This window comes from Euprymna scolopes, chromosome 17 (genome assembly GCF_053919585.1).
Source record: "Euprymna scolopes isolate OS-2025 chromosome 17, ASM5391958v1, whole genome shotgun sequence".
Taxonomy (NCBI): Eukaryota; Metazoa; Mollusca; class Cephalopoda; order Sepiida; family Sepiolidae; genus Euprymna; species Euprymna scolopes.
In genome coordinates this window covers 16,347,509-16,366,382 of record NC_136498.1, presented here as the reverse complement: position 1 = coordinate 16,366,382, position 18,874 = coordinate 16,347,509, and the positions used below count along the sequence as shown (strand labels likewise).

At 35.5% G+C, this 18,874-nt stretch overlaps 1 protein-coding gene across 1 annotated transcript in view; it reads right to left on the bottom strand.

Annotated features, from left to right (window-relative positions):
* Positions 1-18,874, bottom strand: part of LOC145296691 (putative hydroxypyruvate isomerase) — a 64,963-nt gene that overhangs the window by 25,240 nt on the left and 20,849 nt on the right. The window contains exon 4 of the mRNA XM_080142659.1: positions 5,972-6,050. Within this exon, the coding sequence (XP_079998785.1) occupies positions 5,972-6,050 (79 nt within the window). The remainder of the gene's footprint in view (positions 1-5,971; positions 6,051-18,874) is intronic.

Genomic DNA, 18,874 nt, shown 5'->3' with positions numbered 1-18,874 from the left:
TACTGAAATAGCCATGTTTTAATGTTTCCAACACTTTTGCTGTTGCATGATCTTGTTAGTGAATTTTTATTTTTGATATGAGGATTAATCTATCTATATCTATATATCTATAAAAACAGAGATGTGTGTGCCACAGACGATTTCTGATTGGTTAATCCAATAATCACATCTCCTAAAAAACTATGATTCCTACGCTCTTAACTTTACCATAAAATATTATGGCTTTATTTATTGTCCATCTTGAAAGGGTTTAATTTTTTCCTAACTTGTTATTTACAAATTACAAAAATACAAAACTTACACAATCTAACAATCCAACCTCTGACATCATGTCTGCCATTCTGGTGCTAGCCGCACACACGTACACACAACACGAAAACAATGTTTTGAAAATCTAGCAAAAATTAATTTTCCTGAAATTTTTCAATATTTAAAAATAAATTATGCCGGCTGATAAAATTTTAAAACTTTTTTTTAAAGCTAGAAAGATAAAATTTAAAAATACTTATACTTATTTTTCTGGTGCTAGCCGCACACACAACACGAAAACAATGTATTGAAAATCTAGCAAAAATTATTTTCCTGAAATTTTTCAATATTTAAAAATAAATTATGCCGGCTGATAAAATTTTAAAACTTTTTTTTAAAGCTAGAAAGATAAAATTTAAAAATACTTATTTTTATATATATATATATATATATATATATATATATATAAATATGAAACTAAACTAAAAAAAAAAAAAAACGCGCGTCCACTCGTTATTAGTACTACTATAATTTCCAGCACACACGCACACACACTCACGTCCACTACCGTCCTTGGCTACGTCACGTTGTTATGGCAACCAAGCCCGCTGACTAACACCAAGACCGTCTTAAAAACATCTTTATAACGAAGGCCACGCTAACACACGATAAATACACAGTAAATTTGATTTTCTTCATTTCTACGCAAATATTACGCAAATATAAATCATATAGAATATCTGTATGAATATAATTACACGTAATAGTTAAATAAAGATGATCATCGTATAAGAGAACCGAAAAAAAAACTAATAGGGAATTAATTAAAAACGATAAAAAATATGCACATTAGCTAGATCTTTTGTAGATGAATGCAATTCCACGACTCATAAATAAAGTTGTATTTTCTTTTTAAATAAATAGAAAAAAGTGGTGTTGATAAGACTATCAATACACACAAAAAAATATAGATTTATTTTTGGGTAAAGTTCCCCCGGGTTTTCCTTTCACTTCAGTAAATAATGGTCTTTTGTTATATATATGGCGTACTATTATCCTTATATATATGATGTTTATGTTTATATATATATATATATATATATAGTGTCTGTGTGTGTCTGTGCGTCTGTGTGCATTTCCCTACGCTAAAACTCTTAATTTTAAGCCTAGAGATTCGAAATTTGATATACAGGGTACTGAGATTTGGGAAAATCGATGTGATAGGTTTTCGACAAATTTGGCGATTAAGTGGTCAATATTCAACGATTTGACCTTTGAGAACTCTACCAAACTCCTCCTACAATTTTGGGTCTAAACACGTGATATTTTAGATATAGATTCCTTGGACATGGATCTAACTTATTTTAACTTTACTTGATCCCTAAACAATAAATGTTAAGAGGTCATAATAGGGGTCTAAGTTTAAAAAAATTGACCGTTTTTTTTTTTTTTCTCAGCATACACCTCAAAACACCTGGGCAACGCCGGGCACCGATTGCTAGTAATCTATATAATATTCTGCTTTGCTGATTTACTTCCGTGTTTAATTTTTTTTTTTTTTTTTTTTCTCACACACATACATGGTGATGTTCTTAAAAATAAATATATTCAGATTTCTGGGTAAGTTATGAATGTTTTTGGATGATCATCTTCCTTCCTTAGTTAATACATATGTTATGCTTTCAAAAAGGCCAAATACAATTTCTGAAGGTCAAATTGCTTAAAAAATTTTTTAAAAAAAGCCAAATTGGTAATTCTGGACAAGAATATGAGAGTGACCTCCCCTTGATGTGGCCTCGTTTTCATATATCATTATAATGATATATGATCAGTGTTGTAACAGTGTGAGAAACAGATTCATAATTTCGACATGCAGCGGTTTTTCACTGAAGAAAAAAAGTCATGAAACGTTATGTAAAAAAGGGAACCTTTAAAAGAAACAGAGTAAAAAGAATATTGTCTGCAAAGAGGTGCTGGACTGAAGGAGTAAATTAAATATTGTCTCTTACAATGTGATTTTATTATTTGTATTGAACTATGTAGCATAATATTACTTTATTAGTATTTATTAGTAATTATTAATTTATCTCATTAGGGTCAGTTCTATATTTAAGACATAATGAACATTATTTTCATAGAAATGTTAATACACTCATATTTGCTGCATGTTATTCGTTTTTCTGTCAAAAAAACTAATTTTTGTGCTATCCAGAAAATATCAAAATATATTTGTTGACTCAATATATTTCTCATTTCATGGATTCTGCTTATTTGGATTATTCAAACTACTTTTTTCATCTTGGGTGCTATTTTCACAATGTTTCAGCTGATGTAACCTCCAACTCCTTCAGTTGTCTCTTACCAAACTCGGGAATCTTTCTGTCTTACTCAGGAATCTGCATAGAACTTCAAACGGAACCGTTTATTTGGTACTCCTGCAGTATTTTACCCACCGATTTCACGATCTTAGCCGAGCGTTGACGAACGCTTTCGGCGTTAACGCCGATGAAAGCCGAGAATTCGGAGCTACGGAGCAAGAACGCTAAAAGTATGTGAATAGCAACAACATTACAAGGAAAAGATATTACACACACACACAACAAAATGGATAAAATTAATACAAAAAATTTGGATAAAATAAATCACAAACACTTACCGTAAGTTTTTTTTAAAGTAAAATAAATTTATTTTGTTGAATATATATATTTTTTTTTGGTTCATTTTGTTTTCCGATAGCTTTTTTTTGGGGGGGGGGGGTAAGCAACAGTAATAAACACTTCAATGTTTTTTTTTTGTTTGTTTTTTACAAAACGTTATTAAACAGTAACAACAATGTTTTTTTTTTTTTGTTTTTTTCAGTAATGTTTGTGGGGGGGGGGACAACAATTACTGTTTATCTTTAGTTCCGACTGGAAGATTTTCTACTGACTGTAGAGGCAAAGTAGGGAGCAAAGGGTTTTCAGAGGATGTGGAAAGAAGAAGCTCCTTCCCCAACCGGGTAGCCTTCCGCGATTTGATTTATTATGGAGACAAAAGGGTTGTGTCCAAATTTTTGTCTCCACATAAATTCGCATAAATATGTTTCCAACAACTCCCGTTTTTTTTTTTTTTTATCACTAAATTAAATAGCTGAAATGAAAGGCTGTGTATTTTTACTTTGAACAATAAAATAACTGAAATGAAACGCTATGTGTGTAATTTCAATGAAAATTATTCGTCTGCTGCGCATTCGTTTGAAGCGCCCTGATTGGCTGATAGAGTATCGTACCGCTCGCCATGTTCCGGCGTTTTCCGACGGATGTCGATCAACGCTCGGCTAAGATCGTGAAATCGGTGGGTAAAATACTGCAGGAGTACCGTTTATTTAATTCACAGGGGTTGCATGCTTTCATTTATTCGGCTATGACCTTTAAGTAATTTGCAATTGTATTCCGAGTATCAGTCATATTGGGGATTGAACCATCAACCTCCAGAAAAGTGTCGCAATTGAATTTTATCAAGTGGAACATTAACAATAAATCAGATGGTCAAAGGCTCTAATGATCCATAGCTGGAACATATTTTTTATCTTTACATCATCAGCGCTCTGATCCCCATCTGGCATCAATTGAAATGAATTTTAGCCCCATTTAAAAAAATAAACTTTCCTTAACCCTATCACTAACCATAAGTTTGAGTGGCAAACCCTCCCAAAAAGTCTCCATATACCCTATTACTCCACCATTCCACAAAAAAACAAAAAAAAAAAACTTAAAGCTACACGTAACTATTTTAAAAAGTAGACTACCAGCAAAAAAATAAAAAAAAAAAAAAAAATAATGATTAACTATGCTAGAATGGCCTGGTAACAAAGTATCGCTTTACATTAAATTCATATACAAAACTCCTCTCCCACTTGTTTTTTTTTTTCATCTAAAAACAACAAAATCTTATGAGAGAAGAGTTAATTTACTTTACCTCTATCCATACTTTAAAAAAAAAAAAAAAATTATGGTTAAACTTTATTTTTTTTTTTCTTTCAAATTTGTTAAAATTAACTTTTTGTGTAAAAAGAATGTTGAAAGTTTTTGTGTATCAAAAAGTGTTTTTTTGTGTAATAAAAGTTTAAAACATTAAAAATATGTTTAGGATAAAAAAAAAGAAAAAGAGGGTCATTAACAAGAAAAAAAAACTCAAGCGCATGTGTGGGGAAAAGTGACGGGAAGTCATTCTTTGACAAAACAAAAGTCTTCTACTTTCCCCTACTTGCATGATGAATCGCTTGAAAGATAGGAGTCAAATCATGACATGACAGAACAAAATGAAGAAAGGAAGAGTAAGAGAGAGAAAAAAGAAAAGATAAAGAAGAGAGGAAGAAAGAGAATGAAATAAAATCGAACCCAATGATGGAAAGATAAGAATATAAAGCTCTAGCATTTGACACAGAAATCAGTCTTTTTAAAAAAATATTTTTACAAAAACAAATTTTTTTTTTTTTACACTTATCAAGGTCTGGAGGCCATTCGAGGATAAGGGTTAATGAATGTATAGTAGTCAATGGGAAAATGTTGTAGTAATCGTTAATAGTGGGAATTTGATAAATTACTTAAGGGGATGGCTCATCAAGTACTTGTTCATGTTGGACTTGAAGACGACTATATTGTAGTCAGTTGGAAAGCAGGAAAACAGGCGTGCAGTTCTAAGAAAGAAGTTTTGTTCATGGGATCTATGTTTAGGTTTAGGTACAGATAAAGAGTGGGGGAAATTATTGATAATGGTTTCAGCTAGATGAGTGTTTTTCATGAAAGTCAGTCTTATTTAACAAAAACAAAAAGCAGAAATTTCCTTAAAAGATAGAATACACATCCCTAATATTTAATGGTTTCCATGATGCAAAGGAAACAACTGCCCTAAAAAAAAAAATTAAATAAAGTAAAATAAATGTCATCTAAAATAAATAATCCTTACAATAATCCTCTCATTGAAGGAAGAATAAGGATTTGGTTTGGTTGGTTTTTTTTTATGGCATATAAACACTTAAGGTTATTTAATTCCGAATATGGTAAAAGTTTTTATGCTTCACAATCTTTATATCTTCAAATACTTTGGTTTGATTGTTCTGTTTTATGGCATATCAACCATTTTGGGTTCGGTCATTTTGCTAAAAGTTTAATATGTCTTCTGATTGAAAAATAAAAAAAATAAAATAAAAAAATAAATAAATAAAAAAAATTAAAAAAATCGATAAATTTGTGAAACAAAGCAATGCATAAAAAGTATATAATACAATTTTTGCATTATTTAATGCTGAATGTGGTCATTTTGGTAAAAGTTTTTATACTTTAAATTCTTTATATCTTCAAATATTTATTCATTGTGTTTCGTTTGGTTGCTTTGAAGAGAAACAAGTGAAGCATGCATGGTCCCCCGTGAGTGCACAGTGAACGAGGTATAAAAAAAAATGACTAAGTTCAGCATTTCAGTTGGGTTCAAAAATGCATGTTATGGCCAGCAGGCCTGTAAGCGATAAATATTTAACCAAGATGAGAAGAATTAACCAAGAAATGGGAAATATGGGTTCCCTGCTGTGGTACCATTTTAAACTGGAGTTGTGGTTTTAGTTTGAAGGGAAATCCTTTTGTTGCAACACTAACTGTGACCACACAATTGACATTGTGACCGGTGTGTCAGAATTGGGTGTCGACTTCAGATCAGCACGAGTGGACGACCAGTAGGAACTTACCTTTACTTGGATCATCCAGAAAGTAATTAGGAACACTGATTTTGGAATTTACTGCTTCAATTAAGCCAAGAATGTTTTCCTAAAATAGAAAAGATTTACAATTAATACATTTTTTTTTTTTGAAGCTGAGATTAACATCTAAGCTAATATTTCTGTCCATAGTTGGAAATTAGGGATGGAATTGTTTGTGGTTTGGTTTGGTTGTTTTATGGTATATCAACGCTTTTCTGATTACTTAATGCCAAAACCAATAATTATGGAAAGCGGTTTATGCTTCAAGTTCTTTATAATTTCAAATATTTATTCATGCTGTTTGGTTTTGTTGTTTTGGAAAGACCGTCGTTTCTGTTTTGGACTTCGCATAACATGATTGAGTTTTGGAAAGGGGAAAAACAATAAAATCAATGTTTGATGCTTTTGGATGAGGATGACAGTATTTTCAGATAGCCTGATCTGCTGGCATCAAAGAGTTGTTTGTAAAGTTCTAGGTAGAGTTTAAGACAAACAGCTGTGTAAGCAGTTCAGCCTTATCAATTGTTGTGCAAGCGACATCATGGTTGCTTGATCATGAGCAAATTGTTGATTTCTTATTATTCATCACACTATATGACATAGTCACGTTGACACACCAGTTCTCGTCAGATCACCAAAGTTAAGCAACATTGAGCCTGGGTAACCATTTAGGAATTTTAGGTGCTATATGTGCTCTCCGTTTATCTCGGCATTGTTTCCAGTCATCCTGAACCTTCATTTGCCACTGGTATTTAACAACACTGACCCAGGAGAGATGTGGTTGTAGATTGCGCAACTGTTGTCACAAAGTTTCACACGCAGGCACCCTTACAGCGGGTATCCATAATCTATCAAGACTGAAGGAAGCTACTATTCATCATACCATTATAGATTTTCCAGAATTTGTGAGTTCCTAATTTCTGCATCTCAATGCATTTCCTGGTAATTTCAGTATATTTGCTCTTAGCTGCATTACACTCTTAGAATGGTTTCTTGACGCTATAAATTTTTGTCTATTTGTAGCTTATGATGATTAAAACAGCAGAATACTTGCTGCCTATGTGCAATAGCAGTTTCACAGATCAAACTTATTTGTATTTGTAGCAGCATTCATTCAAGGTATGTTGAGCAGATGTCAATGGTGTTAATTGCATTGTACATCAAGGCTGTTCACCCTTGTCGATCAACAGCAGAGTCAATGGCATGATCTAGCTGTTTGCAATTTCAGTGTTGAACACCAAAAACACAAGAACAATATAAGAGTTCCATCTCTGCTTTGATCATTGTGAGCCAAGTCTCAAGTTGGCCACCTTGTCACTTCCTTCAATCAGTGAATGCATTGGGTGTCATCAGTTTACGGATGAACTCCTCACCAGATCAGCGCAGTACATGGCTGAACCACTGGAGTCTCCTTTTGAGCAGAGTTTCTTCCAGGCCAAGAAAGTTACATCTAACGCGGATGATCAAGTTGGAGAGGTGAACATACAGGTTCTAGCGGAAACAGTAGTGGTCAAAGACCTCAAGTTCAGATCTTTGTGCCATGACCAGGTCTCCCATCCAAAGAGATTGTTCTGACCATGGCTTTATACCTGCGCAATTTCGTGGATCATCTTACCTCCTGGTGAAACAAAAGTCATTTTGAAAACTGACAAAGGCATTTCTAGCCAGGTTGATAATAGTATTGATTTCGTCTTTCATTTTACCAGTGGCTGTAAAATTGGTGAAGCTTTCAACCTCTTCCACAGCTTCATCAAAAGTTATAGCCACTGTCAGGTAAGGCTTAGGAGGTCAAGCTTCTCAACCTTATCAAAGCATACTCCACACACACCTGAACATGAATAAAATGTTACAGGGGAAGAATCAGGCACCTTCGTTGTTTAATCGAGTGTCCGTCAAAAGATATGTGCTCTTCTCCATCCTGTTCAACTACATCATTGACTGAATCCTAGAAAAAAGCTTGGTTGGATTCACTGATATTGCAATCCCTAGCGAGTGTTATGCAGAGGTCCAGCATGCACTCGACAAGGTTAATCGCATGGCAAAAATGGTGGGGATGAAAATAAATGCTTCGATACAAAAATTCTGTCTGCAGACTACCCTTTATTTACACAGAAACATTGAGGAAAGTTTGGCTTTCTATGGAATTTCTGTGAAGGGACAAATTATTATTATTTTTTATTTTTTTTTTTTTACACGGTGGTCGCTACTTATCAAGGCCCGGAAGCCACTCAGGGATAAGGGTTATTGCAAGTACATTACGTTAGTGTGGAGATTTGATGAAGTGTTTACTTAAGGGGGCGGTTCATTAGGAATTTGTTAACGTTGGACTTGAACACATCCAAGTTGTAGTCAGGTGGGAAGCAGGCAGACAGAACAGTTCCACTGGCGTGCAGTTCTAAGAAAGAAGCTTTGTTCATGGAATCCACGTTTTGATTTAGGCATAGATAAAGAGTGGGGGAAATTTTTCACAGTGGATTCAGCTAGACGGGTGGTTTTCGTGAAAGATTGGTGAGGGGGGACCAGAGATTGGAGGTCAGACGAGCACTTGCCATGGAAATAACGATAAAACAAGGATAGGCTCGCAATGTCTCTTCTGTGGGAGAGGTTGCAGGGTAGAGAAAAGGGCATCTCCCACTAAGCTACGAAGTCGATTTTGTACTCTGTCAAGGCAGGATAGGCTGTTTTTAGCAGCTCCTGCCCAGATATGGCAGCAGTATTCCAGCCTTGGATGTACTTGGCTTTTATATAGATAGAGAATTGCATCAGTAGTGAGATATCTTCTGGCGTGGTAGAAAGATCCCACCATCTTTCCAGCAACCTTGGCAACAGACTTGATGTTCGTGTTCCATTTCAGATCAGGAGTAAAGATCAAACCCAGAAGCTTGTCAAAACACGGGGCCTCTCCCAGATGAGAGCTATCCATCCTAATTGATGCCAGATGGGGATCAGAGCGTTGATGATGTAAGGATAGGAGTTTGTTTTTAGATGCATTAAAAGGTAACCAGCCACGTCTTCCCCCACTGAACCACGCGCTTGAGATCAGAGGAGGGAGAATCAGAGAGAACTTTGTCATTTACAGCCTTTGATGTGTTGCCGTAGATGGTCGTGTCATCAGCATAGATGTCAACAAATGATTTAAGTATGTGTTTAGGGAGGTTGTTGATGTAGATCAGGAAGAGAGTTGAGCCCAGGATTGACCCTTGAGGTACTCCAGCATTAATACTGCAGGCCTCTGATTTTTGTCCATCGACCACTACTCTTATGAGCCTATCGGAGAGATATGATTTAATGATTGAGAAAACATTTCCAGTTATACCGTAGCTGGAAATCTTGAGAAGTAGACCCTTATGCCATACCTTGTTGAAGGCCTTTGATATGTCAAGAGCAATTGCCCTTGAAAGGAAGCCTTTGTCAAAAGATTCACTAATCCTGTGAGATATAACCGTTAGCATATCTGCGGTTGATCTTGCAGAACGGAAACCATATCGTGTGTCGCTAAGAAGATTGTTTCTGCTGAGGTGGTTGACTATTTCTCTATTTAATATTGATTCCAGCAACTTACTCATGACACTTATTGGTCTGTACTGAAAGGGAGAGGACTTATCACCTGAATTCTTAAATATAGGGCAAACTGATGAGGTTTTCCAGGGAGTCTGAAAGCACTTCTCCTTAAGGCAGCGCTTAAACAGTTTCGTAAGTATGGGAGCAAGTTCTGGTTGAAGCTTTTTTAACACTATAATTGGGATGCCGTCAGGGCTAGTTGCTTTACTGGAATCAAGGTTCTTGATTAGCTTGGTGACCTCATGCACGGATATTTGTATGTTACCTAGCGAGCGTGTTCTGTGTTATAGGAGGAAATATGGGGAGTTGATGGCCTTCGTCGCATAGGGTACAATTAGCTGCAAAAAAAATGCTTCTATGCTTTCTTGATTCATCCAGTTGGCACAAGGTTCAGTATGGAGAAGAAAAGTTTTACTCTAAGAGGCATCTCTGATGAGGAATTCCCAATCACTCCATTGGTAATATCTTATTTAGAATGACATTTCCATTTCGGGTTAGAGGTTTATGGTCATGCTTTTTAAACTATTTATGATTTGATTATATAAAATAATATTTAACAAGTCCATATTTTAAAAATAATTTTCCAACGACAATCATCAATTCCTTTAAAAAAATTTTTTTTTTTATATTACAAGGAGGTCATCACTTATCAAGGCCCAGACGCCACCCAGGGATAAGGGTTATTGCATGTATAGTACATTGTACGTTAGTGTTGAGATTTCATAAAGTGTCTACTTAAGGGGGCGGTTCATTAGGAATTTGTTTACGTTGGATTTGAAGACATCCAAGTTGTAGTCAGGTGGGAAACAGGCAGACGGAACAGAGTTCCACTGGCGTGCTGTTCTAAGAAAGAAGCTGTGTTTATGGAATCTATGTTTTAATTTAGGCACAGATAGAGAGTGGGGAAAATCTTTGACAGTGGCTTCAGCTAGACGGGTGTTTTTCGTAAAAGATTGGCGAGGGGGGACCAGAGATTGGAGGTCAGACGAGCACTTGCCATTGAAATAACGGTAAAACAAAGACAGGCTCGCAACGTCTCTTCTGTGGGAGAGAGGTTGCAGGGAAGAGAAAAGGGCATCCCCCACTAAGCCACAAAGTCTATTTTGTACTCTGTCAAGGCAGGATAGGCTATTTTTAGCAGCTCCTGCCCAGATATGGCAGCAGTATTCCATCCTTGGACGTACTTGGCTTTTATATAGATAGAGAATTGCATCAGTAGTGAGATATCTTCTGGACCGTTAGAAGGAACCCACCATCTTTCCAGCGACCCTGGCAACAGACTTGATGTATGTGTTCCATTTCATATCAGGAGTAAAGGTCAAACCCAGAAGCTTGTTAAAACATGATATGTCAAGTGCAATTGCCCTAGATAGGTAGCCTTTGTCGAGAGATTCACTAATCCTATGAGATATAACCGTTAGCACATCTGCGGTAGATCTTGCAGAACGGAAACCATATTGCGTGTCACTAAGGAGGTCATTTCTGCTGAGGTGGTTGACTATTTCTCTATTTAGTATGGATTCCAGCAACTTACTCATGACACACAGGAGACTTATAGGTCTGTACTGAGAGGGAGAGGACTTATCACCTGAATTCTTAAATATAGGGCATACTGATGAGGTTTTCCAGGGTGTTGGAAAGCACTTCTCCTTAAGGCAACGCTTAAAGAGTTTTGTAACTATGGGAGCAAGTTCAGGTTGAAGCTTTTTTAACACTATAATTGGGATGCCGTCAGGGCCTGTTGCTTTACTGGAATCAAGGTTCTTGATTAGCTTGGGGACCTCACGCACAGATATTTGTATATTACCTAGCGTGTTTTGTGTCATAGGAGGAAATATGGGGAGTTGAATGCCTTCGTCGCATAGGGTAGAATTAGCTACAAAGTTCTTTGCAAATAGTTTGGCCTTGTCTGATGCTGACGAGATGACCTCTGGTCCATTGATAATGGTTGGGATAGAACGCACACTTCTGTTCAGGATCCTATTTATTATTTGCCAAAACTGGTGGGAACCAAGCCGCAGATCAGCTAGTTTGGATTTAACAGACTGGGCATATAGCTCTCTTGCATTTTTTATTACTCTTTTACAGTGGTTGCTGGCAGTCCTGAAAGCAGCTTTAGTCTCAGTGCATCTATTACGTTGGTAGTTATGGAAAAAGTGATTTCTGTGCACAATGGCAGCAGCACATTCTGGGGAAAACCATGGCTGGCTGTTAGGTTTTTGTTGGAATTTTTTAGATGGTATGAATCGGTCTATGCCTACAATTAACCATTCGGTTAGGTCTGATACTATAGAGGACACATCCTTTTTAAACATGGAATGCAGCAGTAGATCAGATATGAATGTACGGAAGCTATCCCAGTCAGCCATGGAGTATCGGTATACAGTATGGTGGAGGGGTACATCTGGGGACTTATTACATTTCATTTTTATCTTAACTGATACAACGGAGTGGTCGGAGGATCCTAGAGGAGAAAGAACAGTGCATGAACATAGCTCAGGGGAGGTTGAGAGAAAAAGGTCTAGAAGGCTTGCAAACTGACCGGTAGTATCTGGCACTCGGGTGGGCTCGCGAACAATCTGAGTGAGGTCAAAGGCAATGACAAAGTCATGACAGAACCTTCCCTCGTCATCTGTCTTATTATTATCCACGTTATGGATATTGAAGTCACCACAAATGTGCATGTTAGCCGAGGGGTGTGCAGACAGGATGTGGTCTATTTTCTCAGATATACTCTTAAAAGATAGTAACTCTGCTGTTGTGGGGACGATAGAGGGCAAATACAAATGCAGTGGTGTAAGCTAGTGCAACCTGGAAGCACATAAGGTAAATTAGGGTCTTCTCTGGAGATATCCCTGCCACACGGGAAGCCATCTTTAATGTAGGCACATATTCCATGCCCATGGCGATCTTGGGGGTCAGATTTCGATGTTAAGTTAGAGTATCCGTTAATTATGAATTCATCTAGGGAAGTGGTCGGCCCTATTCCAGTTTCATTTAGAAAGAATATGTCCGGTTTCGGGTTCTGTAATTGGGTTTCAACCTCTGGAAGGTTGGAATGTAGACCCCTAATGTTGGAGAAGGAGACAAGGTAGTAGGGGTCTACGTTGGAAGATGGGGTTCTAGGTTTATTCGAGTTTTTGTTTTTGAGATGTTTCATGTTGAGGTTTTGGAGTTTGTTGAACAGGTCAGCATACTTGGTTTGAACAAGAATGAGAGGGAACGACAGAGAGAAAAGGATAGGAATTTTTTTTTCCTGCACTGATGATTGCAAAAGCATGAAACACTAGTGTCTGTAGGTACAAAAAAATAATAATCATAAAATTATAATCATTTTGCCTCTGTAAGTAATTTCTTAAAAGTTGAGCACAGTCTGGAAAATAAAAATATTGACTTGGCCTTGTGCGAGATCGCAACTTTTGGTTGCTTGATCATTATAGATTGTCTTAATAACGTGGTGCTTTATAATGTTAAATTTCTGAATTCTTAGACCAGTTAGTGGTGGCCTAGGGATAACGCTACTTGCAACTGGAATCAAGGGTGACTTCAATGGTAGGGTTTAGATCCTTCGACCAGTGATAATCATCACTTCCTGCACTGATAATTGCAGAAGCATAAAACACTAGTGTCTGTAGGTATAAAAATTGAGATATATATATATATATATATATATATATACAGTTTTTCGGTGGGAAGGCATCCAAAAATTGAAAATAATTGAATTGCAACAAGGGTCGTTGATAGTGCTCAATCGTAAGAGAGCAAGTTAGATATTTTTTTAATTTTTTTATGTAAATACAGTCATATCTTGCTACGATGTGCAGACCGTTTCCTTATGATATCTAATAGGATTGAAACGGTCTGCACATCGTAGCAAGATATGACTGCATTTACATAAAAAAAATTATATATATATATATATATATATATATATATATATATATATATATATACATACACATCTTTTCTCTACTATTATATAAAAGGAACTTTGTGTGTGTGTTTGTGTGTGCGCATGCGAGTTAATTCCCTATAGACTTTAAAATTGTTGGGCTGATTTTTATGTAATTTCACATGAAGGTAGTTTTATGTGCCTTTTTTTTTTTTTTTACACAGTGATCACCACTTATCAAGGTCCGGAAGCCACTCAGGGATAAGGGTTATTGCAAGTACATTACGTTAGTGTGAAGATTTGATGAAGTGTTTAATTAAGGGGGCGGTTCATTAGGAATTTGTTAACATTGGATGAAGACATCCAAGTTGTAGTCCGAAGGGAAGCAGGCAGACGGAACAGAGTTCCACAGGCGTGCAGTTCTAAGAAAGAAGCTTTGTTCATGGAATCCACGTTTTGATTTAAGCACAGATATAGAGTGGGGGAAATTTTTCACAGTGAATTCAGCTAGACGGGTGTTTTTCGTGAAAGATTGGTGAGGGGGGGACCAGAGATTGGAGTTCAGACGAGCACCTGCCATGAAAATAACGATAAAACAAGGATAGGCTCGCAACGTCTCTTCTGTGGGAGAGAGGTTGCAGGGTAGAGAAAAGGGCATCCCCCACTAAGCCACAAAGTCTATTTTGTACTCTGTCAAGGCAGGATAGGCTGACAGTATTCTTAGATAGGTTATGTATTGAAATGTCTTCAATAAGTATCGATAATCGAAAAATTCTGATGAAAGAAGGAGCAGGCGATTTTGACCAGAGTTAACACCTTATAGAGCCTAACACCACAAGAAGTTGAAAAGTTTTTTATTACAACTCAAGCTGAAAGGTTCAACATAGAAATCAACAGATACTTTGATATGACAGGGATGCGTTTGAAATGAATGTTTCTGCTCAAAGAACAATTGAAGCATGATACTTGACTTTTGTATTTTAAATTTTAATTCAAGCCATCTAATATATAAAAGGCAAAATGGGTGCGCGCGTTTGTGTCCACTAAAGGCTTCTTGCGTCGGTTAGATTCCAGGAGTAGTTTTTTTATACGTCAGGTTTTCTTTCACTGTCTTTTCCGCCTTTGTGTCATGGGTTTGAGCCTGCCTGCCTACTACCACTTTTTTTTTTGTTCAACACACCCTCCAAAGACCCGAGCAATGCTGGACACCCACGCTAGTTATATATAAAAAATAATTTTATAAAATCAATAGTAGGTTCTCTACAGTGCAATGCAGACTGTAATGTATTGAGGACTAAGTCACCATGGGAAGACATGTGAATCTTTCCTCCAGTGCGCAGCTAGAGCAGGCAACCAATCGATTTGATTGAAAAATGGGCAAGTTCACCGATTTTGATGACAAAAATATGGTGTATGAAATTTGTTGATCATCATTCAATCCCGGGCAATGTCGGGTCATTATGCTAGTATATATAAAGGCACTGTGTGTGTGTGTGTGTGTGTGTGTGAGAGTGTTTTCTATGGACTCCAAAATAGCTGGGTTGATTTTTTAAAGAAATTCACATAAATGTACTCTATGTGTCTAGAAGTGTTCTTAGTTTTACATTGGAATGCCTCTGATAAGTATCGAAAATCGTAAAACTGATTAAAGAAGGAACAGTCTGATTTTGACCAAAGTTAATACCCTTATACAACCTAACATCACAAGTGAATTTGAAAAGTTTTATGATCACATAAGCATATAAAATCAATGGTAGGTTCTTTAAGACAAGGGAGTGTTCGGAATAATTATTCTGTTTATAGCTTAATTGAATCATGATACTCGACTTTTGCATTTTAAACTTTAATTAAAGCCATTACATAAAAATAATGAAATCAACAGTAGGTCTTCTACAGTGCAATATAGACTACTATGTATTGTAAACAAAGTCAATGTGTGGAGGCATGTGAAACTTTCTCCCGGTGCACTGTTGACTAGAGCAGGCAATGAATTCATCTGATTGAAAAAAAATCAAGCCACGCATGCATGGTCCCTCACTGATGCTGCATGTGAGATGACACCACAAAAAATAGTGAAGAAATGATGAATGTGAGAAGTGTGAAGGGCCAACATTGCCTTCACATTTTCACCAAGTTTCAGAAAAATCTAATGGATGGGGCAAAAGTTATGGGGTAAAAAGTGTAATTTTTTACAATTTGGGGGCATTTGTGATCCCTTTTGAGTTCTTAAGAATGCCAAATCCCAGTGAAAATGGACAAACGGTGCAATTTCATGCCTTAAGACATGTATATTTGAATTCAGCACCATGGATAACCACTATATAGATATACATATCATGTTTTTGAGTAATATGAAAAAAGAGCTCCAAAAAGGCATGTTTTTTTAGCCCTAAAAATCCCAGAGGGATGATAACCAGAATTTTGCCAGGGTCACCCATACTGAATTTATATCAAGAACAATGACCTCCACATTTTGGCCAAGTTTCAGGAAAATCAAATGGATGGATCAAACGCTTTGGGGCAAAAAGTGTCATTTTTGGCCATTTGGGGGCATTTTTGACCTCTTTTGAACCCCTGGGGACGCCGAATCCCAGTGTTAGTGGATAACGCTGCAGTTACAGGCCTTAACACATATATATTTGAGTTGACTACCGGAAAAAACAACTATATAGTCAGACATATCAAGTTTTTGTTGAGAAATATGAAAAAAAAAAAAAAGAGCCACAAAAAGGGGCGTTTTTAGTACTAAACGTCCCCGGGGACACGAACCAGAATTTTGCCAGAGTCACCCATACTGAATTTATATTAAGAAAAATGGGCTCCACATTTTGGACAAGTTTCAAGAAAATCTAATGGATGGATCAAAAGTTATGTGGCAAAATGTGTCGATTTCAACCTCTTTTGAGTTCCTGGGGATGCAACGGGAATTTTTGCAAAAAAGATTTTTTTACTGTGCACATCTATTTAATGAAATACAATTTGTGGCAAAATTTCAGGAAAAACTAATGGACAGTTATCTGACAATCGTCCAGAATAACAGACGCACAAGAACCACTGAAAACATGGGTCCCTCTCCGATAAATCGGGGGACTAAAAAAAATAAATAAATTTTTTAAGCAAAAATGTACAGATATGTTTATGTAAATGGAGAAAATAGTAAAAATTAAATTTTAATTTAAAAAAAAAAAAAAATGTGCATATCATACTGAAAGGGAAAGTGACCCATGGAATTCATTCTGCACTGATTTTACATGTTGTACAATGTTTGTTGTTGGTTATTTTGTATTATAATTGTGTTTTGATGATTTGTCAAAAAAACAAAAATACATATAAACAAAGGAACTGTGGACTTGTAATATGAATTTCATACTGATTTTAATTGTTGGACAGTGTCATTCTTGTAATTGTTTTTGTACTGTAATTATTGTTTGCGAAATTGCGAAAAAAGTGTAAATTGATGGGGAACTAGAGAGCATTGAGACAGGGGAACGAAAAATATGTGAATAGTTTTTTTTAAAATGGAGAGGGAAGGGATGTTGCGTATTGAAGGTGCACACACGCATGACAGCTGGTAGCCAAACGCACTGAATGATAGGGTTAAGATATCAGAATTGATATCATCGATGGTGAAAAGTCAACTATTTGATGCATGCAAGAATGCAGTCAAGAAGAGCAGATCACATATATAGCCCAGAGAAAAAGGCAAAAAAGAAGAGAAGCATACAGTCAGTCAGCAAAGCAACATTATCACAAGCTTGTAGTTTCATCTGTTCATACCCCATCTCTAGCTTGCACAAAAGGCAATAAAAAATAAAGAAAAGAATATTTTCTATATTTTATGCAAAATGCAGTTTGTGTTACGCTGGCTGGCGAAAAGTCTGTTGCACAATATATATATATATATATATATATATTACAATAGAAAAATGCGAGCATGAAAAGTAATATGTTTAAGCTTAAGCACAGAAAAGTAAAGGACTAGTTAAAACTGGAAAAGAAAAGGACTAGATATTCTAGTAAAAAATATAATAAATTTATAATTTAAAATATTGCAGCATTAAGAATTGATTATATGTTATAAATTGAATTTAAAATAAATTCTTAATGCTGCAATATTTTAAGTTATAAATTTATTATATTTTTTACTAAAATATCTAATCCTTTTCTTTTCCAGTTTTAACAACTAGTCCTTCATTTTTCCATGTTTAAACATAATCATATTACTTTTCATGCTCACATTTTTCTATTGTAATCCATGATTTTTCCAGGTTTCCAATAAATTCAGTAGTTCTTTGTTTAATTTCAGTCTTATTATTTGCCCCCATAAACACATATGTAATAACAATGTACGGCACTCGTCAGCTTTCAATAAAAATCGCAATTATCTCCCTTTCCTACTTTCATTCTCTGTTTCACTTATTACTTCTCTTTCTGCGACAGTAGTGAATTAGTAGCAACAGTAGTCGCTGAAGCGATGTGGTTGCTATGGAAACCAGTCATAAAAAGCGTTGCTCACCTCCTTACATATTTTTACGATTTTAAACACCAGAAAATTTATCATAACTTTTGTTTTACTGAACGAAAATTAAAAATGTTTTTTTCACAATATAGCTGAGAAGGTGATCTATAAACTGTAATAATTGTTTGAAATTTGGTCGAAAAAAGCGGTGAAGCTTTAAAGCAGTTCTAAATGACTAAAACTGCCACTTTACCATATATTCAAACACTACCATGTTTGAATGATATCTCAACAGTTTTTAAAATTGTAAATCATATTTAAGATATATAACATAAGTTACAGATTTTAAGTTTGTAAAATAAAATTAAAACAAAAAAAAGGGATCAATCCAGCTTTTCCATCTATTTTGAGAAAAAAAAAAAATACACACCCTCCTCTCACTCTTTAGACTTTTGTTACGGAGCAAAGCGTAATATCTGTTCTGATAAATCATTTCATATTTTTTTGTCCTCGGTCAGTGAATGAGAAATCCTTCTGCACTGAGGTAATTTTTATTTTTGTCCAAATATGGAAGGCTCTTATTTGGGATGTGTATTTTTCACACATTAAAAAGTAACCTTGTGTCTAACTACCTTTATGGGGAGGAAATAAATATAGACGCCCTCTTTTTGCTTAAGTTTTCTTTTTCCTCCTTTTTTTTCTTTTATGAAGAGAATACACAGGACAACAAAATAAAATTATGATGAAAGAAATTCTCATCAGGAAGATTAAGATAAGGAAAATAAATTAACTTCTTTTTGATGGAAGAAAAAGAGATAAGATTTCTAATATTTCGACATTGTTTTGTAACGGTATTTAAGTTTTTGTTTTTATTTTAAAAGAAAGCCATAATGTATTTGTTAAGATAAATAAATTTTATCTATTTTAACAAACACGTTGTTATGGTTTTCTTTATATAAAAAAAAAAAAAATTGGGACG